General features: G+C 37.7%; 1 protein-coding gene across 1 annotated transcript in view; it reads right to left on the minus strand.

The window, feature by feature from the left end:
* Positions 1-23690, minus strand: part of LOC138991423 (IQ domain-containing protein M-like) — a 374912-nt gene that overhangs the window by 202636 nt on the left and 148586 nt on the right. Inside the window, 1 exon segment of the mRNA XM_070385578.1 lies at positions 15667-15828. Within this exon segment, the coding sequence (XP_070241679.1) occupies positions 15667-15828 (162 nt within the window).

The raw sequence follows: 23690 nt of genomic DNA on the forward strand, positions 1-23690 counted from the left end.
CTAGGCTCTTCCAAGGTACTGGGTGTATATATATGTTCAGATGCCAAATGCTAGACAAGAATTTCCTGTTCCCTTTGTCACTTTGTTTCTCAGTGAAGGCACCTTAAATGTGCAGAAACACAAACTTGAAGATTGTAGGAGTATATGAACAGTGACTTGGGGTTGCGGGATGAGTGAGGGTCATTACCTACATATACTGAGCCTAGCAAAAGCAATGATGGGCTCTGTTATCTTCTAGAACTTCTTTATTGGCTAAACGACTTACACAGTTGGATACTGCGATGGGAATAGTGCTAATTTTTTCCATTTAACATTAGCAGAGAAGCATAGAGAAAGAGATTGGCCGTTTTCTTTATGGAGAATTATGATCGATGCTCTTCCGTGTCTTTTAGACTAATGTAGAATGGCCCAGATCACTCAATTACTCAATCAAGAAAGATGACTAAACTTTCCCAAGCTAACGGTATTTTTCCATCATTCTCTTCATTATCATTTTTCATTCAGACATATGAATATTCTTGAGTTCACTGTGATAAAAATCAATACATGTAGATGTGTTTAATAGTATTAACCTATACAGTAAGTGAAATGTCTTATAATTCATTGTGCAATTCATGAGATACATATAAATTGTGACAGAGATTATTTTGAGGAGATGAATATTCCAAGGACTTAAAAAAAAGTTACTTTACTTTCTTTTTCTAAACTTTCCATAATGAGCATATATTATTTTTATAATCAGAAAAATTGATTTAGAAGTTCATGTATGTATGTGTAACTTTTATATTCCCTGTAATCACAATTATGTATTGTAAAAAGCTGAACATTAGAAAATACAGCAGCAAGTTAATGGTAGTTATCTCTTGGGGCCTATTTTATAGGTGATCGCAATCACTCTGTAAATATCTGTTGAGTAAATGGGCAAATTTTCTTCTTCATCTTTTCTAAATGTCAGCAGTTTTTGGTAATAAACAAATGGCTTCCCTGGTAGGTTGGACAGTAAAGAATCTGCCTGCAAGGCAGGAGACCCAGGTTGGATCCCTGGGTTGGAAAGATCCCTTGGAGAAGAGAATGAAACCCATTCCAGTAGTCGTGTCTTTATAATCCCATGGACAGAGGAGTCTGGTGGGCTACAGTCCATGGGGTCGCAAAGAATCAGACACCACTGAGCGACTAACGCTACTACTACTACTACCGGCATCCTTTTTAGGAAAAAAGCAATAAAATGCAACATTGATCATTGGTGTAAGTCCATAAGAACTAATTTTGCACTCCCTCTCCCCAAAAGAATTTATTGACTCTTACATAAAATTACCGATAAAAAATTATATCTACTTACAATATTAGTTACCATCCAAACAATTGTGTGTATGTGTTGGCCTTTCTTTTGAACTATTGTTTGAAGCTTTTGTTTTGATTTACGACTTTTATGGGTTATGTGTTGGAGATCCTACATTTTCTTGAAATATTTTGGAACCAAGGGCTGAAAAATCAGAACACTGTGGTTTCATGTCACAACTCTACCACTTTCTAGCTATGCATTTTATTTTTTTAATTTTATTTTATTTTTAAACTTTACATAATTGTATTAGTTTTGCCAAATATCAAAATGAATCTGCCACAGGTATACATGTGTTCCCCATCCTGAATTTGCTTCTTTGTGATTTAGTGTTCTTATGGTGTATGGCCTACTGGGTTTCTAAGAGGATTAAATAAGATTATTTAAATAAATCATTTTGTTTAATCCTTTGCATATAGAAAGCATTCAATATATGTGAAGTGTAATTATTATTATTTTTATTTATTTCCAAATAATACAGTATCTGGAGACAGTTCTAGTTCATTAAACAGATGTTGACTTGTTTTGACTTTAAAGAATTCTGATTAACCTCAAACTTAAAGCCAGAAATCCAAATCATAATACCAGATTCTTCTTAAACAGTGAACATATATTAAAGAGCACACTTGCTGTGTTCTACAGTGTGAAAAAACTGTTTTACTACTTGGATACATAGGTTGTACATTATGTAAGCACTTCTTTAAAAAGACAGAAATAGTTCTCTTGACTTCTGCCCATACCTATCACAGTGTATAGCGGTGTAGTGATGTTTTGGGAAATAACTAGGGGAAAAAATGAGGGATTTCCCTATAGCTCAGATGGTAAGGAATCTGCCTGCAATGCAGGAGACCTGGGTTCAGTCCCTAGGTCAGGAAGATCCCCTGGAGAAGGAAATGGCAACTCAATCCAGTACTCTTGCCCGGAGAATTCCATAGACAGAGGAGCCTGGCCGGTTACAGTCCATGGAGTCACAAAGAGTCAGACATGACTAAGAGGCTAACACACACGCACAGGAAAAAAAATGAAAATAACTAGGAGCAATATCTATTATAAAATTCATCTCCTTCTCATCCCTTCTATACACTTCCCTCTTCCGCCTTTAAATTTTATTCTTAAAATGTCAAATAAGAGCACACTCAACAATCAGGTGGAGGTTAATATACATAATTATGAAAAGCACAAATGTTTGTTTGATGGTGCCAAACCATAATCAATATTTTAGCTGAAAGGTCCTGAGAATCTACTGTTGACTCTCAGGAGTCAACTATACTGACTAGAAATAATTCGACTCGATGTTCATCTTGCTCCATGATCCTTTTATGTCTCTACTTTGTGACAGGGTCCTGGTATGTAGTACCACAGCATGAACTTCAGAATATTTACTCAATGCATGAACATATAAATAGATGAAGTTTTGAGTGTTTCTTTTAAATAAGGTGAGTTGAAATAGTTCAACTTACTCTGAAAAAAAGCAGGCCATATCATCATAAAATGGACAGTATGTAATTGGGATGTGAAAGTTTAGAAAGCTATGTCTGGTGGTCATAATCACCGATTCCTTCCCATTCACAGATAAAGGAATTACAGTTCAAATCATTGGAAGACCTATATTATTTGCAACATGACACAGGAATTAGTTTTCAAAATAAAGTTAACAAGTAGCTGTCAATGTAGATGTTTGCATACCAAATAAAATCTGGGAAGGTCTAAATTTTTAAAACTTTATCATTCACTGCTGCTGCTGCTGCTGCTTAGTCGCTTCAGCCGTGTCCGACTCTGTGCGACCCCATAGACGGCAGCCCACCAGGCTCCCCCGTCCCTGGGATTCTCCAGGCAAGAACACTGGAGTGGGGTGCCATTGCCTTCTCCAGTATCATTCACTATTTTCCCACAATATACAAAGAATTAAAAGCTAAATAATCTTGTTCATTGGTTGATTTTAAGTTTTAAAAAATCTACATTTGTATAGAAATATCTATTCTCAACATTATGAAGGCTTTGAAGAGGAAATGCAACTGTAGATTTAGTGGCACATGATTTATATACTTGTTTAAATTGAGGTTAACTTTAAAGACATTTAAAATGTGCTATGCCCTCTAGAGTAATCTTATTTAACAGGTTAATTTATTCTAATATTATATAATCAAAATAAAATTTGAGCAAACTATATTTGAACCAGGATTAACATAATGACATACCTTTAATAGAAAGTCTTATCAGCTCCCTACAATTATCACACGTTCTAATTTAACTGACAGTCAAACAATACAGAGGACAATTATAAAAATTCCAAAGTATTGTGAAAACATTTTTACCTCATTATATTGCAGTCTTGGGGAGAAAAGTCATCATTGTCTCCTAGGGATATGAAATGATTTTCAGCTTAAACAAAATCTACACCTAAAAAGGATCAGTTTTTGTTTTATGTGAAGTTTCATGATGAAATACTATTCCCTACACTTCAATATGTGTAGTTGGAAAAGGAAAGCAATTGAGCTTAAAATAGTCATGCAGAGCGACATATGAAGGGGCCAAAAATGCACAGTCAGAGCTCCCCAAAGAGGTTGGAATCCAACCTATCCACAGGCAATATGAGTTTCTGCAGGACCAGACTGCCTTGACTCCAGGCCTCTCCTCACCTCCACTCGCAAGATAGAACAAAAGGGGGAGTGAGTATATTCCTTTTGGTTTTTGATTCAGAAAATATTAGAAGGATAAAAGTAATAGCCAGTTGTAAAACTTGAGGAAAACAAAGAAGAAAATAAGACTAGTACAAAGGCAGATACAATGATACCTATTGGATTGACTAAAACATTTCTTGGGGTTTTTCCATAAGATGCTACTTATCCAGAAAAATTACTTTTGATAAGAAGCCAGGGTGGTTTGGGAAGCATGTGTGTGTGGTGGTGGGGGTGGGGGGGGATGCGCCCGATGCGACTCTGAACTTGAATCATCATCATTGTCACAGTAACAGTTAAGGTCATGACCTTGAGCAGGCTGTTTAGCCTCTGCACCCTCAGATCCTCAATTCAAATGATACATTCTTAATACCTCCTAAATGACTCCGGATAACAATGGAAAGGGAATTGGGCAACAGGACACACAGTGTTACTTCCAGGGCTTAAACATTATCCTTACAAGTGGTGGTGGTGGGTGCAAGCTCAGCCTGTTTGACTCTTTGAGAATCCATAGACTATAGCCCACAAGGCTCCTCTGTCCAAGGAATTTTCCAGGCAAGAATACTGGAGTGGGTTGCCATTTCCTTCTCCAGGGGATCTTCCCAACCCAGGGATCAAAACTACATGGCTGGCATCTTCTGCATCAGCAGGGGGATTCTTTACCACTTGCGCCACCTGGGATGGCAAAAATATTCTAGTTACAAGTAATTTTATAAATTGCTGTAAAAAAATATGCCAAGGTAATTAAAATTGCTATATTAAAGAAACTGAACTCTTAGTAATATTTTCCTATTTTATAACTTTAGATTTTCTAAAAATCTTTATGTTCAGATTATACATAAAAATATAATTGTCTAGTACATTGAAGTTGATCACTATATAATGAAGCAGTGCATACTTCTTAGTAAACAAGGGTAATGTTTTATTTGTCAGTTATACATACATATATACTCTTTTTCAGATTCTTTTCCGTTATAGGTTATTACAAAATATTGAACATAGTTCCCTGTGCTATGCAGTAGGTCTTTGTTATTTATCTATTTTATATATAATAGTGTGTATATGTTAACTCCTACCTCCTAATTTACCCCCTCCCCCCATCCCCTTTGGTAACTATAAGTGTGTTTTCTATGTCTGTGAGTCTATTCTGGTTTTGTAAGTAAGTTCATTTGTATCTTTTTTTTTTTAGATTCCATGTATAAATGATATCACATGATATCTGTCTTTCTCTGAATTCAATGAGTGTACTGTTTTTAATTATTGTTATTTTAGAAGGACTGGCTATATGTATTGTGAATGTGAGCATGTCATAACTTTAGAGGCATCCTCACAGTTCTCAAAAGATGTCAGAAGTGTCTGTCTGCACTTCAGACACTCAGAAGAGCTCAGGCTCCTCTCACTTGAAAAGCTCCTTCTATGTCCTCCTCTCAAGACTGCTTAGCAGAGCAACTGAGAACTCAGCACGTGCTTGTTTTACACCACTCACCACTTCATATCTTCTATTGTAGTTACTTATGTATATGGATCATTTCCCCAGCATAAATCATAAACACACAAGAGGAAGATAGTCTATTTACTTTTGAAACATCCTCAAATTTATCACAGAGTATTGAACACAAGGTACTCAATGAAGATTTGTGGAGGGACTGAAGAGGCTCTTATTATCTTGGATTTCTGCCTCCATTCTGGTTAAATTATATTTTATTAAATGAAAAATGTTAAATATTAAAGAACAGTGCCATACCACATTACATCCATATCATGGTACTCTCTGAATGAATCCAGAGAGAGTAAACAAAAGGTATGAAAGTGAAAGTGAAGTCGCTCAGTCGTGCCGGACTCTTTGCGATCTCATGGACTGTAGCCTACCAGGCTCCTCTGTCCACGGGGTTTTCTAGGCAAGAGTTCTGGAGTGGTTTGCCATCTCCTTTTCCAGGGGATCTTCCCATCCCAGGGATTGAACCCAGGTCTCCCGCACTGTAGGCAGATGCTTTACCGTGTGAGCCACCAGGGAAGATCCCAAAGCAAAGGTATGTTGATAAGTAAAAGATGAAAAAATGAGTCAACTGCTATAGTAATACTTTGCACATACATTTATAGAACAAACAGTTATGCATAAATGCTTACTATGTGATAAAGAATTTTAGTGTGGAAATAAGGAATATGCTCTCAACAGCTAATAGCACTACCAGAGAAAAAGATATGAAGGTTCCTGAAAAAGTTAAAAATAGAATCAAAGTCTAGAAATTCCACAGCTTGGTATTTATCTGAGGGAAAAAAATACTAACTCAAAAATATGGGTACCCCCATATTCCCTGCAGTACTATTTGCAATAGCTAAGACATGGAAATACCCATATGCCCATCAATGGATATAGGGATAAAAAATTTCATACAAGAGAATATTGTGCGTGTGCTCCATCATATCCGACTCTTTGTGACCCCACGGACTGTAGCTCACCAGGCTCCTCTGTCCATGGAATTCTCTAGGCAAGAACATTGGAGTGATTAACCATTCCCTTCTTCAGGGTATCTTTCCAACCCAGGAATTGAATCCAGGTCTCCTGCTTTGCAGGCGGATTCTTTGCCATCTGAGCCAATATTATTCAGCTATAAAGCAAAGGGAATTTTGCCATTTGCAACAATATGGTTGTACCATGAGGTCATAATACTGAGAGGGAGTGACATAAATCAGACAGAAAATGACAAATATCATAGGATTACACTTATATATGGAATCAAACAATCACAGAAAACACTGAATTCATAGATAAAGAGAATAGATTGGTGTTTGCCAGAGGTAGGGAGGTGGGTAAATGGGAGAAGGTAATCAAAGGTACAAATTTCTAGTTATAAAATAAATCACGGGGATGTAATGTAGAGTTTGGAGATTATTCTTAATAATACCATAATATACATTTGACACTTATTAAGAGGGTAGATCTTAAAAGTTCTTGTCACAAGAAAAAAAATTTGTAACTATGTTATCACAATAACTAGATTAATTGTGTCAATCTTTTCACAATATATATAATAAAATATCAAATCATTATATTATACTCCTGAGACTAATATAATATTATTTGCCAATTATATCCCAGTAGGGAAAAAATAGTCTTATACTAAGTTGTGCAGAAGAATTCAGTAAAAAAGAACTTAAAGTTAGTTCCAACATCCGGACTCCTTCATGCTCTCCCTGTTGCCTTACACTTTCTTCTATTCTGTATTTAGTAACTGTAACCTATTCTGTAAGAATAAACTAATATATCACCATCTTTATAAAATCATCTCTAATACTGTCAGATAGAGTCATTGTCTTTTAAGAGTCTTCTCCAACACCAGAGTTCAAAAGCATCAATTCTTTGGCAGTCAGCTTTCTTTATGGTCCAACTCTCACATCCATACATGACTACTGGAAAAAAAACACAACTTTGAATATATGGATCTTTGTTGGCAAAGTAATGTCTCTGCTCTTTAATATGTGATCTAGATTTGTCGATATGTTATCTAGATTTTCTTCCAAGGAAATGATCAAATACGAAATGGCAACAGTGAACATCGACATATTAGGAATCAGTGAACTAAAATGGACAGGAATTAGCAAATTTAATTCAGATGATCATTATATCCACTAGTGTGGGAAAGAATCCCTTAGAAGAAATGGAGTGGCCCTCATAGTCAACAAAAGAGTCTGAAATGCATTACTTGGGGGCAATCTAAAAAATAACAGAATGATCTCTGTTCATTTCCAAGGCAAAACATTCAAAATCGTAGTAATCCAAGTCTATGCCCCAACCACTAATGCCAAAGAAGCTGAAGTTGAACAGTTCTATGAAGACCTACAAGACCTTCTATAACTAACCCAAAATAATATGTCCATTTCATCCTGTGGGACTGGAATGCATAAGTAGGCAGTCAAGAGATTCCTAGAGTAACAGGTAAGTTTGGCCTTCCTTAGAGTCCATAATGAAGCAGGGCAAAAGCTAACAGAGTTTTGCCAAGAAAATGCACTGATTACAGCAAACACCCTCTTCCAACAATACAAGAGATGACTCTACACATGGACATTGCCAAATGGTCAATATCGAAACCAGATTGATTATATTCTTTGCAGCTGAAGATGGAGAAGTTCTATACAGTCAGCAAAAACAAACATTACTTTACCATCAAAGGTCTGTATAGTCAAAGCTAGGGTTTTTCCAGTAGTCTTGTATGCATGTGAATGTTGGACCATAAAGGAAGCTGAGCACCAAAGAATTGATGCTTTTGAACTGTGGTATTGGAGAAGACTTGGAGTCCATTGAACTGCAAGGAGATCAAACCAGTCAATCCTAAAGGAAATCAGTCCTGAATATTCACTGGAGGGACTGATGCTGAAGCTGAAGCTGAAGCTCCAATACTTTGGTCACCTGACGTGAAGAGCTGACTCATTGGGAAAGACCCTGATGCTGGGAAAGATTGAAGGCAGGATGAGAAGGGGATAACAGAGGATGAGATGGTTGAATGGCATCACTGACTTGATGGACATGAGTTTGGGAAAGCTCCAAGAATTGGTGATGGACAGGGAAGCTTGGCATGCTGCAGTCCATGGGGTTGCAAAAGAGTCAGACACAACTGAGCAACTGAACTGAACCTCTTCCTTGGAGCAAGTGTCTTTTAATTTCATGACTGCAGTCACCATCTTCAGTGATTTTGGAGACCAAAAAAATAAAGTCTGACACTGTTTCCACTGTTTCCCCATCTATTTATCATGAAGTGATGCGACCAGATACCATGATCTTAGTTTTTTAAATGTTGAGTTTTAAGCCAGCTTTTCTACTCTCCTCTTTCACTTTCATCCAGAGGCTCTTTAGTTCCTCTTCACTTTCTACCATAAGGGTGGTGTCATCTGCATATCTGAGGTTATTGATATTTCTCCCTGCAATCTTGATTCCAGCTTGTGCATCATCCAGCCTGGCATTTTGCATGATGTACTCTGCATATAAGTTAAATAAGCAGGGTGACAAGATATATCCTAGGTTCATAATTATGCTTACTTGCTTCCAGTAAGTCAACTGCCATGTACCTTTGTTTCTTTCTGCGCCTATGCTGAGAATAACTTTTCCCCACAATATTGCTTCCCTGGTAGCTCAGATGGTAAAGAATCTGCCTGCAATGCAGGAGACCCAGGTTCAATCCCTGGGTTGGGAAGATGCCCACAGAGAAGGGAATGGCTAACCACTGCAGTATTCTTGCCTAGAGAATTCTATGGAAAGAGGAGCCTGATGGGCTACAGTCCATGGGGTTGCAAAGAGTTGGACATGATTGAGCAACTAACATTTTTACTTTCAACAGTTCTACATCTATGTAACAAGTTAATACTAGAACTTTTTATACCTCTTTAATGAAGAAGTTACAGTTCTATAGCCATGCTGATGGCTCAGTAGGTAAAGAATCTGCCTGCAGTGCAGGAGACACAGGAGATGTGGGTTCAATCCCTGGGTAGGGAAGAGACCCTGGAGGAGGAAATGACAACCCACTTCAGTATTCTTGCTGAAAGATCCCATGAACAGAGAAATCTGGTGGGCTACAGTCCAGAGGGTTGCAATGGAGTGTATAGGACTGAGTGACTAAGCATGCAGCCATGATGACAAGCAACCCCCAGAACCAATATTAAACCTGTTTTATCAGCCAGTGGAAACTCACCTCAGTGTACACTTCTGAAACCAATCAGTGAGAGGTTCTACTTTTGATAGTTAAGCAAAGAACAAAAGTTTCCCTCTAGTAATACGTTCTCTGAAGGCCAATCAGCAACCCAGTCTTTCCTGAGGAGCCACACTCAATCCTATGTCATTTTGCTTCCACTGTTAAAAACTACTAAATCACTGACTTGTATGCTCTGTAACAAATTTCCCCCAAACTAGAAGCTTAAAGCAACAGACTCACACAGTGAGTCAGGAATCTGGAGTGGGCTTTCTGGGTGGATCAGGCCAGGGTTTCTCATGAAGTTACAGTCAAGCTATCACTGGAGCTGCAATCAACCTTGCAGAAGTAGAATGGTACTGGAGGTTTCACCTCCATGCTACTCTATGCACATAGACCGCAATTCCTCACTGGCTACTGCACAATACTCAACTGAGTTTTGAAAAGAGCAATAAATGTCCATATTCTAAATAAGTTAAGTGAAATCAGGACAAGTGAGGGTACAAAATTTAAGAAGGCAAAATAAATTACATATGTCTAATAGTTACAAGAAAATATGCCATAAAAAGGAGATTAAAAATGACTATTAGAAATCCAAGTAAATGCTGAGATATGTATTTTAAAAGTCTAAAACAGTGAAAAGATATAAGCAGAATACATAGTAGCTAGGATTATATTCACAATAAATCAGATTTATTGGATTATTAAATCTTAGTCTGAGTTCCATCATTTAAAACAAATGAGAAAATGTGGGAAATGTTTAGAGAGAAGTGCCAAAAGACATTACGGATCAGAAGGAGAGCTTCTGAGGAACAATATTTTAAAAAGAATATTTTTTAGAACAAAGAAAAAGTCTTAACATGCAGGCATAGCATCTATTTTGTGGAGAGTGAAATAGTTACAACTGCAATAAGGGATGTAAGAACAGAAAGTCTTACGTTGCAATGTAGACAATTCTGAGAAGATCATCAAAAACCAGACTTGACTGTCAAGGACAACTGAGTAATTGCCACAGTCTTTAAAAGATAGGAAAGATTCTCATTTGGCTAATGTACATTAGATCTTGCCTGAAGGCTGTGAAAAAAACTGAAGGACATAAAAAGATACCTTGTTCTCATAATAGGATAACATTAGCGATTCAGCCAGGAAGTCAGTTTCCAATAGTACTTATAAAACTTAAATATCTATATGTTATCAAGGTAAGTAAAATTTACAACACGAAGGGCTCAAAATGCTGTGTGAAATAGGAGTAGAAGTAGAGGTCTTTGCTCATTACTTGGAATCTGAACTAATTAGAAATCTTACATTAATATAACAATATGATTTCAGTTAAGAATGGACCATTGGCTTGAGAAAGTAGCTTAATCATTCATTTGTATTCCCTAAATTATTTCCTTGAAAGACAATGGCTGAACTACCCCTTTTAAGGTATTCCCATTAAAATTCCACAAGTTCCTTAATGTAACCAACAGCTTCCAAGTTGGACATTCACCAAAGTCACAGAAACTTAATGAAGGAGAAGAACAAGTTCAGTGTATCTGTGACAGGCCAGAAGGTCAAGTGAGCTCAAGGACAGACAACTCATAAGGAAATACAATCAAAAGCATGTTAAAAGACTAGCCTTCCAAAATAAGCTTTCTGAAAACAAGTTTGACAAGAAGACATATGCTCCTGAAAAAAATTTTAGACTTTTTTTTATTCATTGATGTTGTAAGACTATAAAATTATGATTCAGAAGAAATAATTTGTGCATATTAAGCAATTTGAAATCATGACTTATGCAGCATTCCAGTTACATTCAGGCTACTGTGCTAGGAATTCTGGGATGTAAAATATGGAAATACCAAATATTTTTAGAGTATGTGTGATCTTTATATTACATAATTTGTTAGCAGCCCATGCCATTTATAGAGCATTCAGTAACTCTATTAACTGCTCCTCAGTTCTTGCTGATGATACATCTCTAAATCTACAGAGTGAAAACGATAAACAGGAGTGCTACATTGTGGAGTATTAATGTTGAAAAATGTAATAAATTCCCAGAGTTATCTTCCCTAAAATGTTTATAGTCAAGGAGTTACTGAGTTTTAGAAGGCCCTTCTGTAATAGACTAATCGTTTTCAAGGCAAATGCTGTAAACTCTACTGTCAATCAATTTAATAACAACTGTAATTTTAAAAGATACAAGGCCCTGGCCACTTACTAAAAAGGGCAAAGACAGCATAAAACTTCAGAAGATGGAGTCTTCAACTTATAAGGCCACTTGCATATCTCCTTTCTGTTTATTTGGACCAAATGTTCACAAATGGACTCTAAACAATGAACACAAATCTTTTAGAATGATAGGCTAGCTCTGAACAATGATGCAAATTTTTTAGAATGATAGGCTAATTTTCAAGAGGGAAATTGCAAAGAGAAAATAAATTGCAATCAGGATCTTAGTTCATCTCATAGAACCTAAAGCCTCAACTTTCTTTTTCGTAATTTTCTTTTTTTGTTTCCTCTTCTTTCTCCAGGCTATCTTTTAGAACTGAGCACTTAAATACACCTTTATATGCACAAGCCAAACGAGACCGCATTTAATTTGTGACTCTCTGTAGCTATCCCTAACATACTGGTCTTAATAATTCCCAAAATACCAATTTCACTATTTTGGTTCTTTAAATTTATGCTTTCAACTTTATTTTTATAGCTTCATTGACATGTAAATGAAAAACTACACATACTTAAAGTGTATAATTTGACAAATTTTGACATATGTTTACACCCATGGGACCATCCCCCGTAACCACAGTCAACTTAATAAACATTTCCATTCTCTATTGTAATCCATCAGGTCTCACTTCATTTCCCACACCCATTCCAGGTAACCACAGATCTGATTCTGTCATGGGCCTAGTTTATTTGCAACTTCTAGACTTTTATATAAACAGAATCATACTCGTGTACTCTTTTTTTCTGACTTTTTTCAGCATAACTCATTTGAGATTCAGTCATGTTGCTTATTAAATGTAAGCATCAACGGGCTTCCCAGGTGAGCCTAGAGGTAAAGAACCCGCCTGCCAATGCAGGAGACCTAAGAGACATGGGCTGGATCCCTGGGTTGGCAAGATCCCCAGGAGGAGGCCATGGCAACCCACTCTAGTGTTCTTGCCTAGAGAATACCATGAACAGAGGAACCTGGCAAGCCATGGTCTATAGTGTCACGAAGAGTCAGACCCAACTCAAGCGACTTAGCCACATGCACACACATAGCCTTTGAGTCTGGCTTCTTTCACTTAACATGATGCATTTAAAATTAATCCATGTTATTGAATCAATAGCTCATTCCTTTTTATTGCTTGATAGTACTTCATTGTATAAATGTTAACAAATTTTGATTATTCATTCACTAGCTGAAGAACATTTGTGTTCTTCCAGCTCTTGGCAATTATGACTAATCAGCTACATATATTCATTATAGGTTTTCATGTGAACAAATACTTTCATTCCTCTTGCATAATTACCTTTGTTTAGGACAGCTAGGTTTTATGGTTAGAGCATATTAATTTGTAAGAAAGTATCAAAATCTTTAGAGACTCATTGTACAATTTAGCATTTCCACTAGCAATGTATGAATGTGCCAGTTATTCCACATTCTTGTTAGATTTGGAATTATCAGAGTTTTAAATTTTATTTTAGGCATTTTAATAAATGAGTGGTACTATGACATTTTGGCTTTTATACGTATTTTCCTATTGATTAATGATTCTGGTTATCCTTTAACATGCTTATTTGCATCTATACATTTTCTTTGGTTTATTTGGTTTCCCAAAATACAAAGTTAATTCACAGAAGGATAGTCTTTTCTACAAGCAGTGCTAGCACATTTGAATATCAATATGTTAGATACCTTGAGTCATGTATAAAATATAATTCAAAAAACCATACATTGAAATATAAAATTTTAAACTATAAAGTTTCTAGAAGAAAATCTTTTGACCAAAGGTCTAACTAATATTTCTTGAATACGACAGTAAAAGCATCAGCCATAATTGTGATAAACTTGACTTTATCACAATTAAAATCCTCTGCTGTTCAGAAGAAAGAGAGAAAGAAAAACAACAAGTCACAGACTGAGAGAAAATATTACAAAGCATATGTATGTTAAAGAGTTTATATTCAGAATATTGAAACGTCTTGCAACAATTAAGAACAATAGCAAAAAATATAAATATGGCAAAAAGTTTTAACAAGCACCACACCAAGGAAGATACAAAAATGACAAATACATGAAAATACGCTGTATATCGTTGTCTACTTGTTGCTGTTGTTCAGTCGCTAAGTCGTGCCTGACTCTTTGTGACCCCATGGACTGCAGCACGCCAGGCCTCCCTGTCCATCACCATCTCCTGGAGCTTACTCAAACTCATGTCCATTGAGTCGGTGATGCCACCCAACCATCTCATCCTCTGTCATCCCCTTCTCCTCCTGCCTTCAATCTTTCCCAGCATCAGGGTCTTTTCCAATGAGTCAGCCCTTCACACCATGTGGCCAAAGTATTGGAGCTTGGCATCAGTCCTTCCAGTGAATATTCAGGGTTGACTTACTTTATGATTGACTGATTTGATCTTGCTGACCAAGGGAATCTCAAGGGTTTTCTTTAGCACCACAATTTGAAGGCACAATTCTTTGGTGCTCAGCATTCTTTATAGTCAAACTCTCACGTTCATACATGACTTTGGAAAACCATAGCTTTGACTATATGGGTCTTTGATGGCAAAGTGATGTCTCTGCTTTTTAATACACTATCTAGGTTTTTCACAGCTTTCCTTCCAAGAAGCAAGTGTCTTTTAATTTCATGGCTGCAGTCACTGTCTGCAGTGATTTTGGAGCCCAAGAAAATAAAATCTGTCACCGCTTCCACTTTTTGCCTATTTGCCATGAAGTTGTTTTGAATATTGAGTTTTAAACCCATTCCCTTCCATTTTAGTTCACTGTTTCCTAAGATGTCAGTGCTCACTCTTGCCATCTCCTGCTTGACTTGGCCAATTTACCTTGATTCATGGACCAATGAATGTTCCAGGTTCCTAGGCAATATTGTTCTTTACAGCATCAGACTTTACTTTCACCACCAGACACATCCACAAATGAGCGCTGTTTCTGCTTTGGCCCAGCCGTTTCACTGTTTCTGGAGCTATTAGCAATTGCCCTCTGCTCCTCCCCAGTGGTATATTGGACTCCAGCCTGGGGTGCTCATCTTCCTAAATGATGAGTGTCATATCTCTTTGCCTTATCATACTGTTCACGGGATTCTGGTGGCAAGAATACTGGAGTGATCTGCCATTCCCTCCTCCAATGGACCATGTTTGGTCAGAACTCTCCACTGTGACCTGTTATCTTAGGTGGCCCTGCATGGCATGGCTCATAGTTTCATGGAGTTATGCAAGCTCCTTGGCCATGACATTGAATCACTGTCTATTAGAGAACTACAAACTAAAACCACAGTGGAGTACCAATTCATATCACTTAGAATGGCTAAAATTAAAATACCGATTATAGTGAGTAGTGATACATCTATGGAACAAAAGCCACTCTCTTATTGCTACTGATAGGAAATATGAAATGGCATAACCACTTTGGAAATAAGTTTAGACAAGAGAAATGCAAACATATGTCTATACACAGCCCTGTACATGAATGTGTGTAACAGAATTCCTTGTAGAAGCACATTAAAAACAAACAAACAAACAAACAAATAACCATCATCCAGTGAATGGATTAACACAGTATTCCCACTATTCTAATGGAGTCACCAAAATAGAAAACAGCCACTTTTTAAACTGCAAGTATAATATTTAGAAACAAAAGGGAATATTCTATAAGGCCAATGTACCATCCCATATCATCTAGGTGATGAATAAGAGTTATATAAAGTACAAGTCTCTTCCTTATTTATAAAAAGAAATAATAAGGTTCAGAATCTTACCTATATACTTATATCCTTCTTCCCCATTTACTATGGGTCTCAGCCAAGTTGACCTAAGCCTCAAATTAGTAGACACATGGGCACCTTGAGGAGGGTAGAGTGTAAATAACATTTCAATTGCACTGTGCTTCTTGATGATATCAGAGTATTTTTCACGGTCTTCTGTAAAAAGAATAAAAAACAACATTCTTTTTTAATTTTAGACCTTTTGCAAAATTTCATATCCCTTTCTTTTAGGGATGAAAATTAAAAACTATTGAAACATTTGAATGCTAATGGTTATTGAACATAGTTAGACAACATAGTTCTCTTTAGCCAAAATACTTTACCAAAAATCTGGTCTTTCAGATAATTCCTAGCAAAAATTAAGGAGTAAAGGCTTACAAGTAGAATTCTCTAACACTATCAGTCTAAAGCAGTGCCGTTAATAGCTTTGAAAAAAAGTAAGATAACCAACTAATAGCATTCATATAATATATACTATAACATAATCATATTTTAATTGCCATTAAACAATAATCTGAGAAAAATATTGAGTAAATATAGAGTTCCATAAACTGCTGCTGCTAAGTCACTTCAGTCGTGTCCAAGTCTGTGTGACCCCATAGACGGCAGCCCACCAGACTCCCCGGTCCCTGGGATTCTTCAGGCAAGAACACTGGAGTGGGTTGCCATTTCCTTCTCCTCCATAAACTACAACTACTGAATCAATGGGAAACAGATGGAGAAACAGTGGAAACAGTATCAGACTTTATTGTTTTGGGCTCCAAAATCACTGCAGATGGTGACTGCAGCCATGAAATTAAAAGACGCTTACTCCTTGGAAGGAAAGTTATGACCAACCTAGACAGCATATTCAAAAGCAGAGACATTACTTTGCCAACAAAGGTCCATCTAGTCAAGGCTATGGTTTTTCCTGTGGCCATGTATGGATGTGACAGTTGGACTGTGAAGAAGGCTGAGCGCCGAAGAATTGATGCATTTGAACTGTGGTGTTGGAGAAGACTCTTGAGAGTCCCTTGGACAGCAAGGAGATCCAACCAGTCCATTCTGAAGGAGATCAGCCCTGGGATTTCTTTGGAAGGAATGAGGCTAAAGCTGAAACTCCAGTACTTTGGCCACCTCATGCGAAGAGTTGACTCATTGGAAAAGACTCTGATACTGGGAGGGATTGGGAGCAGGAGGAGAAGGGGACGACAGAGGATGAGATGGCTGGATGGCATCACTGACTCGATGGATGTGAGTCTGAGTGAACTCCAGGACTTGGTGATGGACAGGGAGGCCTGGCATCCTGCGATTCATGGGGTCGCAAAGAGTCGGACACGACTGAGCGACTGAACTGAACTGAACTGAATCAATATTCTTAGGCTATGGTCTTTAAGAAAATGTAACATCACCTATACAAGTATTTATATAACACTTACTATATGTAAGAAACAGCCCCAAGTGCTTTTGAATATTAACACATTTAATTTTCACAGCACACCTGCAAGGCCAATACTGTTACTATCTTCATTTTACATGAGGAATTTGAGGCCCAAAGAAATTAAATAACTTGCCTAAATCTTAGAGTCTGCAACTGATGCAATTAGGATTTGGATTATCTGAGTAGATGCTTTGGCCATACTTTGGCCACCTGATGCAAAGAACTGACTCATTTGAAAAGACCTGATGCTGGGAAAGATAGAAGACGGGAGGAAAAGGGGACGACAGAAGATGAGATGGTTGGATGGCATCAGCGATGTGATGGACGTGAGTTTGAGTGAGCTCCGGGAGTTGGTGATGGACAGGGAAGCCTGGTGTTCTGTAGTCCATGGGGTTGCAAAGAGTCGGTCACGACTGAGCGACTGAACTGAGGAGAAGCTCTCATTTGCAAACAAATGTTTGTCAAGTGAATATGACCTGCATTAACTAGCTTTCAAGTTGTGGTGCTGGAGAAGATGCTTGAGAGCCCCCTGGACTGTAAGGAGATCCAACCAGTCAATACTAAAGGAAATCAACCCTGAATATTCATCGGAAGGACTGATGCTGAACCTGAAGCTCCAATACTTTCGCCACCTGATGCAAAGAGCTGACTAGTTGGAAAAGACCCTGACGCTTGGAAAGATTGAGGGCAGGAGGAGAAGGGCATGGCAGCAGATGAGATGGTTAGATAGCCATCACTGACTCAATGGACATGAGTCTGAGCAAATTTCAGGAGACAGTGAAGGACAGGAAAGCCTGGTAACTGCAGTTCATAGGGTCAAAAAGAGTTGGACACAACTTAGAGACTAAATAACAACGACTAGTAGATGAGAAAGCTGTGATTAATGAATGATTTGAATTGTGGAGTGAAAAATCACTGGTTATGGCCCTTGGGCCTGCAGTTTGTGTTTTCAGTTTTTGGTTGATAACCCAATGTCCTAAAATTCAATGAGGCAGTCTACTGAGCAATTAATTCAAAGAAATTCTACCTAGAAACATTTCAAAGAAAAGATACTAATATAAATCTTCATTTATAATCCTGTTGCATTTTTTTCTTTTTTTCCCAACTACCTTCCTTCCTTTTTCTCTTTATTTTTTTAATATCATATTTTGTAGTACAGTAAGTATAAGGCAGTACAATATAATGAGTAAATGAATAAGAGAGTAGATTTGTTGGTAGACACTGTGCCAGGTATCTTTTACATGCTAAGTGGCTTCAACCATGTCCAACTCTTTGCAACCATATGGACTGTCGTCCGCCAGGTCCCTGTGTCCCTGGGATTCTCCAGTCAAGAGTACCGGAGTGGGTTGTCATGCCCCCCTCCAGGAGCTCTTCCTAACCCAGGACTGAACCCGTGTCTCTTACATCTCCAGCATTGACATGCGGGTTCTTTACCGCTAGCACCACCAGGGAAGCCCTATCTATTGCCTCACCCAAAATCCATCTTCACTGTCCTATTTGTGAGACTAGAATATTTTCCCCTTGCCATCTGGCAAAATTTTAAACATCCTTGATAGAAGGCAATCTAGGGAACTAGTGAATAAAGGGGTTCTTCCTGGTTCTGGGGGATTTTCTCCTACAATAAATAGTGACCCACAGTGCAGGGTTTTCTGGGCCATGCTAGCTGGTACCTCACAGGGCTCCTGAGACACACACACCGGGAGCTTGTGGGCACGTTCCTTGTGGCACCACCTTCCCTTGAATGGTTTCCACACTGAGACACTTGCCTGAAAACAGCTTCCCCAGAACCCCAGTAAGTATCTTCCCTGGGAACTACACTAGCATGCTACATTCGTGAGTGTCTCTATTTACTGGGTCACAGCTGTGTCCTCTCCAAGAAAAGCTGGATCCAAGTTACAGGGAGAAATACGGTAAGGGGCACTGTTTAAAATTTGTTCTTTCCTTAAGTGCTCTATCCTCAGACTGACAGTGTGACTCCTCTTCTCAATACTTTATAATTAAATTTATTTATTTTTAACTGCAGGATAATTGCTCCACAATATTGTGTTGTTTTCTGTCAAACATCAACATGACTCAGCCATAGGTATACCTATCTCCACTCCCTCTTGAACTTCTTCCCCATCTCCCATCCCAGCCACCCCGCTAGGTTGTTACAGAGCCCCGGTTTGAGTTCCCTGAGTCATACAGCAATTCCCATCGGTTAACTATTTTATTTCACATATGGTGATGTATATGTTTCCATGTTACTCTCTCTACATCTCACCCTCTTCTCCCCGCCCCGCCCCCCGCCCCGTCCCCATGTCCATAAGTCTGTTCTCTATGTTTTCTCAATTCTTTAAGGTTCCTTTTGCCCTTAATAGCCCATCTTGGGCTTCCCAGGTGGCACTAGTAGTAAAGAATCTGCCTGCCAATGCAGGAGACATAAGAGACGTGGGTTTGATCCCTGGGTCGGGAAGATCCCCTGGAGGAGGGCACGGCAACTCATTCCAGGATTCTTGCCTGGAGAATCCCACGGACAGAGGAGCCTGGTGGGCTACAGCCCATGGAGTCACAAAGACCTGGACATGACTGAAGCAACTTAGCACACGCCCACAGTCTATCTCAGTGTCCCTAATCTCCATCAGAGTTAATAATTCTTTTTTCTTTTTTTTTTTTTTATTCTTCCAATTTTATTTTATTTTTAAACTTTACATAATTGTATTAGTTTTGCCAAATATCAAAATGAATCTGCCACAGGTATAAATGTGTTCCCCATCCCGAACCCTCCTCCCTCCTCCCTCCCCATACCATCCCTCTGGGCCGTCCCAGTGCACCAGCCCCAAGCATCCAGCATCATGCATCGAACCTGGACTGGCAACTCGTTTCCTACATGATATTTTACATGTTTCATTGCCATTCTCCCAAATCTTCCCACCCTCTCCCTCTCCCACAGAGTCCATAAAACTGTTCTATACATCAGTGTCTCTTTTGCTGTCTCGTACACCGGGTTATTGTTACCATCTTTCTAAATTCCATATATGTGCGTTAGTATACTGTATTTATGTTTTTCCTTCTGGCTTACTTCACTCTGTATAATAGGCTCCAGTTTCATCCACCTCATTAGAACTGATTCAAATGTATTCTTTTTAATGGCTGAGTAATACTCCATTGTGTATATGTACCACAGCTTTCTTATCCATTCATCTGCTGATGGACATCTAGGTTGCTTCCATGTCTTGGCTATTATAAACAGTGCTGCGATGAACATTGGGGTACACGTGTCTCTTTCCCTTCTGGTTTCCTCAGTGTGTATGCCCAGCAGTGGGGTTGCTGGATCATAAGGCAGTTCTATTTCCAGTTTTTAAGGAATCTCCACACTGTTCTCCATAGTGGCTGTACTAGTTTGCATTCCCACCAACAGTGTAAGAGGGTTCCCTTTTCTCCACACCCTCTCCAGCATTTATTATTTGTAGACTTTTGGATCGCAGCCATTCTGACTGGTGTGAAATGGTACCTCATAGTGGTTTTGATTTGCATTTCTCTGATAATGAGTGATGTTGAGCATCTTTTCATGTGTTTGTTAGCCATCTGTATGTCTTTTTTTGGAGAAATGTCTATTTAGTTCTTTGGCCCATTTTTTGATTGGGTCGTTTATTTTTCTGGAGTTGAGCTGTAGGAGTTGCTTGTATATTTTTGAGATTAGTTGTTTGTCGGTTGCTTCATTTGCTATTATTTTCTCCCATTCTGAAGGCTGTCTTTTCACCTTGCTAATAGTTTCCTTTGATGTGCAGAAGCTTTTAAGGTTAATTAGGTCCCATTTGTTTATTTTTGCTTTTATTTCCAATATTCTGGGAGGTGGGTCATAGAGGATCCTGCTGTGATGTATGTCAGAGAGTGTTTTGCCTATGTTCTCCTCTAGGAGTTTTATAGTTTCTGGTCTTACGTTTAGATCTTTAATCCATTTTGAGTTTATTTTTGTATATGGTGTTAGAAAGTGGTCCAGTTTCATTCTTTTACAAGTGGTTGACCAGATTTCCCAGCACCACTTGTTAAAGAGATTGTCTTTAATCCATTGTATATTCTTGCCTCCTTTGTCGAAGATAAGGTGTCCATATGTGCGTGGATTTATCTCTGGGCTTTCTATTTTATTCCATTGATCAATATTTCTGTCTTTGTGCCAGTACCATACTGTCTTGATAACTGTGGCTTTGTAGTAGAGCCTGAAGTCAGGTAGGTTGATTCCTCCAGTTCCATTCTTCTTTCTCAAGATCGCTTTGGCTATTCGAGGTTTTTGTATTTCCATACAAATTGTGAAATTATTTGTTCTAGCTCTGTGAAGAATACTGTTGGTAGCTTGATAGGGATTGCGTTGAATCTATAAATTGCTTTGGGTAGTATACTCATTTTCACTATATTGATTCTTCCAATCCATGAACATGGTATATTTCTCCATCTATTAGTGTCCTCTTTGATTTCTTTCACCAGTGTTTTATAGTTTTTTCTATATATAGGTCTTTAGTTTCTTTAGGTAGATATATTCCTAAGTATTTTATTCTTTCCGTTGCAATGGTGAATGGAATTGTTTCCTTAATTTCTCTTTCTGTTTTCTCATTATTAGTGTATAGGAATGCCAGATTTCTGTGTGTTGATTTTATATCCTGCAACTTTACTGTAGTCATTGATTATTTCTAGTAATTTTCTGGTGGACTCTTTAGGGTTTTCTATGTAGAGGATCATGTCATCTGCAAATAGTGAGAGTTTTACTTCTTCTTTTCCAATTTGATTCCTTTTATTTCTTTTTCTGCTCTGATTGCTGTGGCCAAAACTTCCAAAACTATGTTGAATAGTAATGGTGAAAGTGGGCACCCTTGTCTTGTTCCTGACTTTAGAGGAAATGCTTTCAATTTTTCACCATTGAGGATAATGTTTGCAGTGGGTTTGTCATATATAGCTTTTATTATGTTGAGGTATGTTCCTTCTATTCCTGCTTTCTGGAGAGTTTTTATCATAAATGGATGTTGAATTTTGTCAAAGGCTTTCTCTGCATCTATTGAGATAATCATATGGTTTTTTATTTTCAATTTGTTAATGTGGTGTATTACATTGATTGATTTGCGGATATTGAAGAATCTTTTGCATCCCTGGGATAAAGCCCACTTGATCATGGTGTATGATCTTTTTAATGTGTTGTTGGATTCTGATTGCTAGAATTTTGTTAAGGATTTTTGCATCTATGTTCATCAGTGATATTGGCCTGTAGTTTTCTTTTTTTTGTGGGATCTTTGTCAGGTTTTGGTATTAGGATGATGGTGGCCTCATAGAATGAGTTTGGAAGTTTACCTTCCTCTGCAATTTTCTGGAAGAGTTTGAGCAGGATAGGTATTAGCTCTTCTCTAAATTTTTGGTAGAATTCAGCTGTAAAGCCGTCTGGACCGGGCTTTTGTTTGCTGGAAGATTTTTGATTACAGTTTCAATTTCCATGCTTGTGATGGGTCTGTTAAGATTTTCTATTTCTTCCTGGTCCAGTTTTGGAAAGTTGTACTTTTCTAAGAATTTGTCCATTTCTTCCACGTTGTCCATTTTATTGGCATATAATTGTTGATAGTGGTCTCTTATGATCCTTTGTATTTCTGTGTTGTCTGTTGTGATCTCTCCATTTTGTTTCTAATTTTGTTGATTTGATTTTTCTCCTTTGTTTCTTGATGAGTCTGGCTAATGGTTTGTCAATTTTATTTATCCTTTCAAAGAACCAGCTTTTGGTTTTGTTGATTTTTGCTATGGTCTCTTTTGTTTCTTTTGCATTTATTTCTGCCCTAATTTTTAAGATTTCTTTCCTTCTACTAACCCTGGGGTTCTTCATTTCTTCCTTTTCTAGTTGCTTTAGGTGTAGAGTTAGGTTATTTATTTGACTTTTTCTTGTTTCTTGAGGTGTGCCTGTATTGCTATGAACTTTCCCCTTAGGACTGCTTTTTTACCGTGTCCCACAGGTTTTGGGTTGTTGTGTTTTCATTTTCATTCGTTTCTATGCAAATTTTGATTTCTTTTTGATTTCTTCTGTGATTTGTTGGTTATTCAGCAGCGTGTTGTTCAGCCTCCATATGTTGGAATTTTTAATAGTTTTTCTCCTGTAATTGAGATCTAATCTTACTGCATTGTGGTCAGAAAAAATGCTTGGAATGATTTCTATTTTTTTGAATTTACCAAGGCTAGCTTTATGGCCCAGGATGTGATCTATCCTGGAGAAGGTTCCATGTGCGCTTGAGAAAAAGGTGAAATTCATTGTTTTGGGATGAAATGACCTATAGATATCAATTAGGTCTAACTGGTCTATTGTATCGTTTAAAGTTTGTGTTTCCTTGTTAATTTTCTGTTTAGTTGATCTATCCATAGGTGTAAGTGGGGTATTAAAGTCTCCCACTATTATTGTGTTATTGTTAATTTCTCCTTTCATACTTGTTAGCATTTGTCTTACGTACTGTGGTGCTCCTGTGTTGGGTGCATATATATTTATAATTGTTATATCTTCTTCTTGGATTGATCCTTTGATCATTATGTAGTGACCTTCTTTGTCTCTTTTCACAGCCTTTGTTTTAAAGTCTATTTTATCTGATATGAGTAT

This window comes from Bos mutus, chromosome 17 (genome assembly GCF_027580195.1).
Source record: "Bos mutus isolate GX-2022 chromosome 17, NWIPB_WYAK_1.1, whole genome shotgun sequence".
NCBI classification, from domain to species: domain Eukaryota; kingdom Metazoa; phylum Chordata; class Mammalia; order Artiodactyla; family Bovidae; genus Bos; species Bos mutus.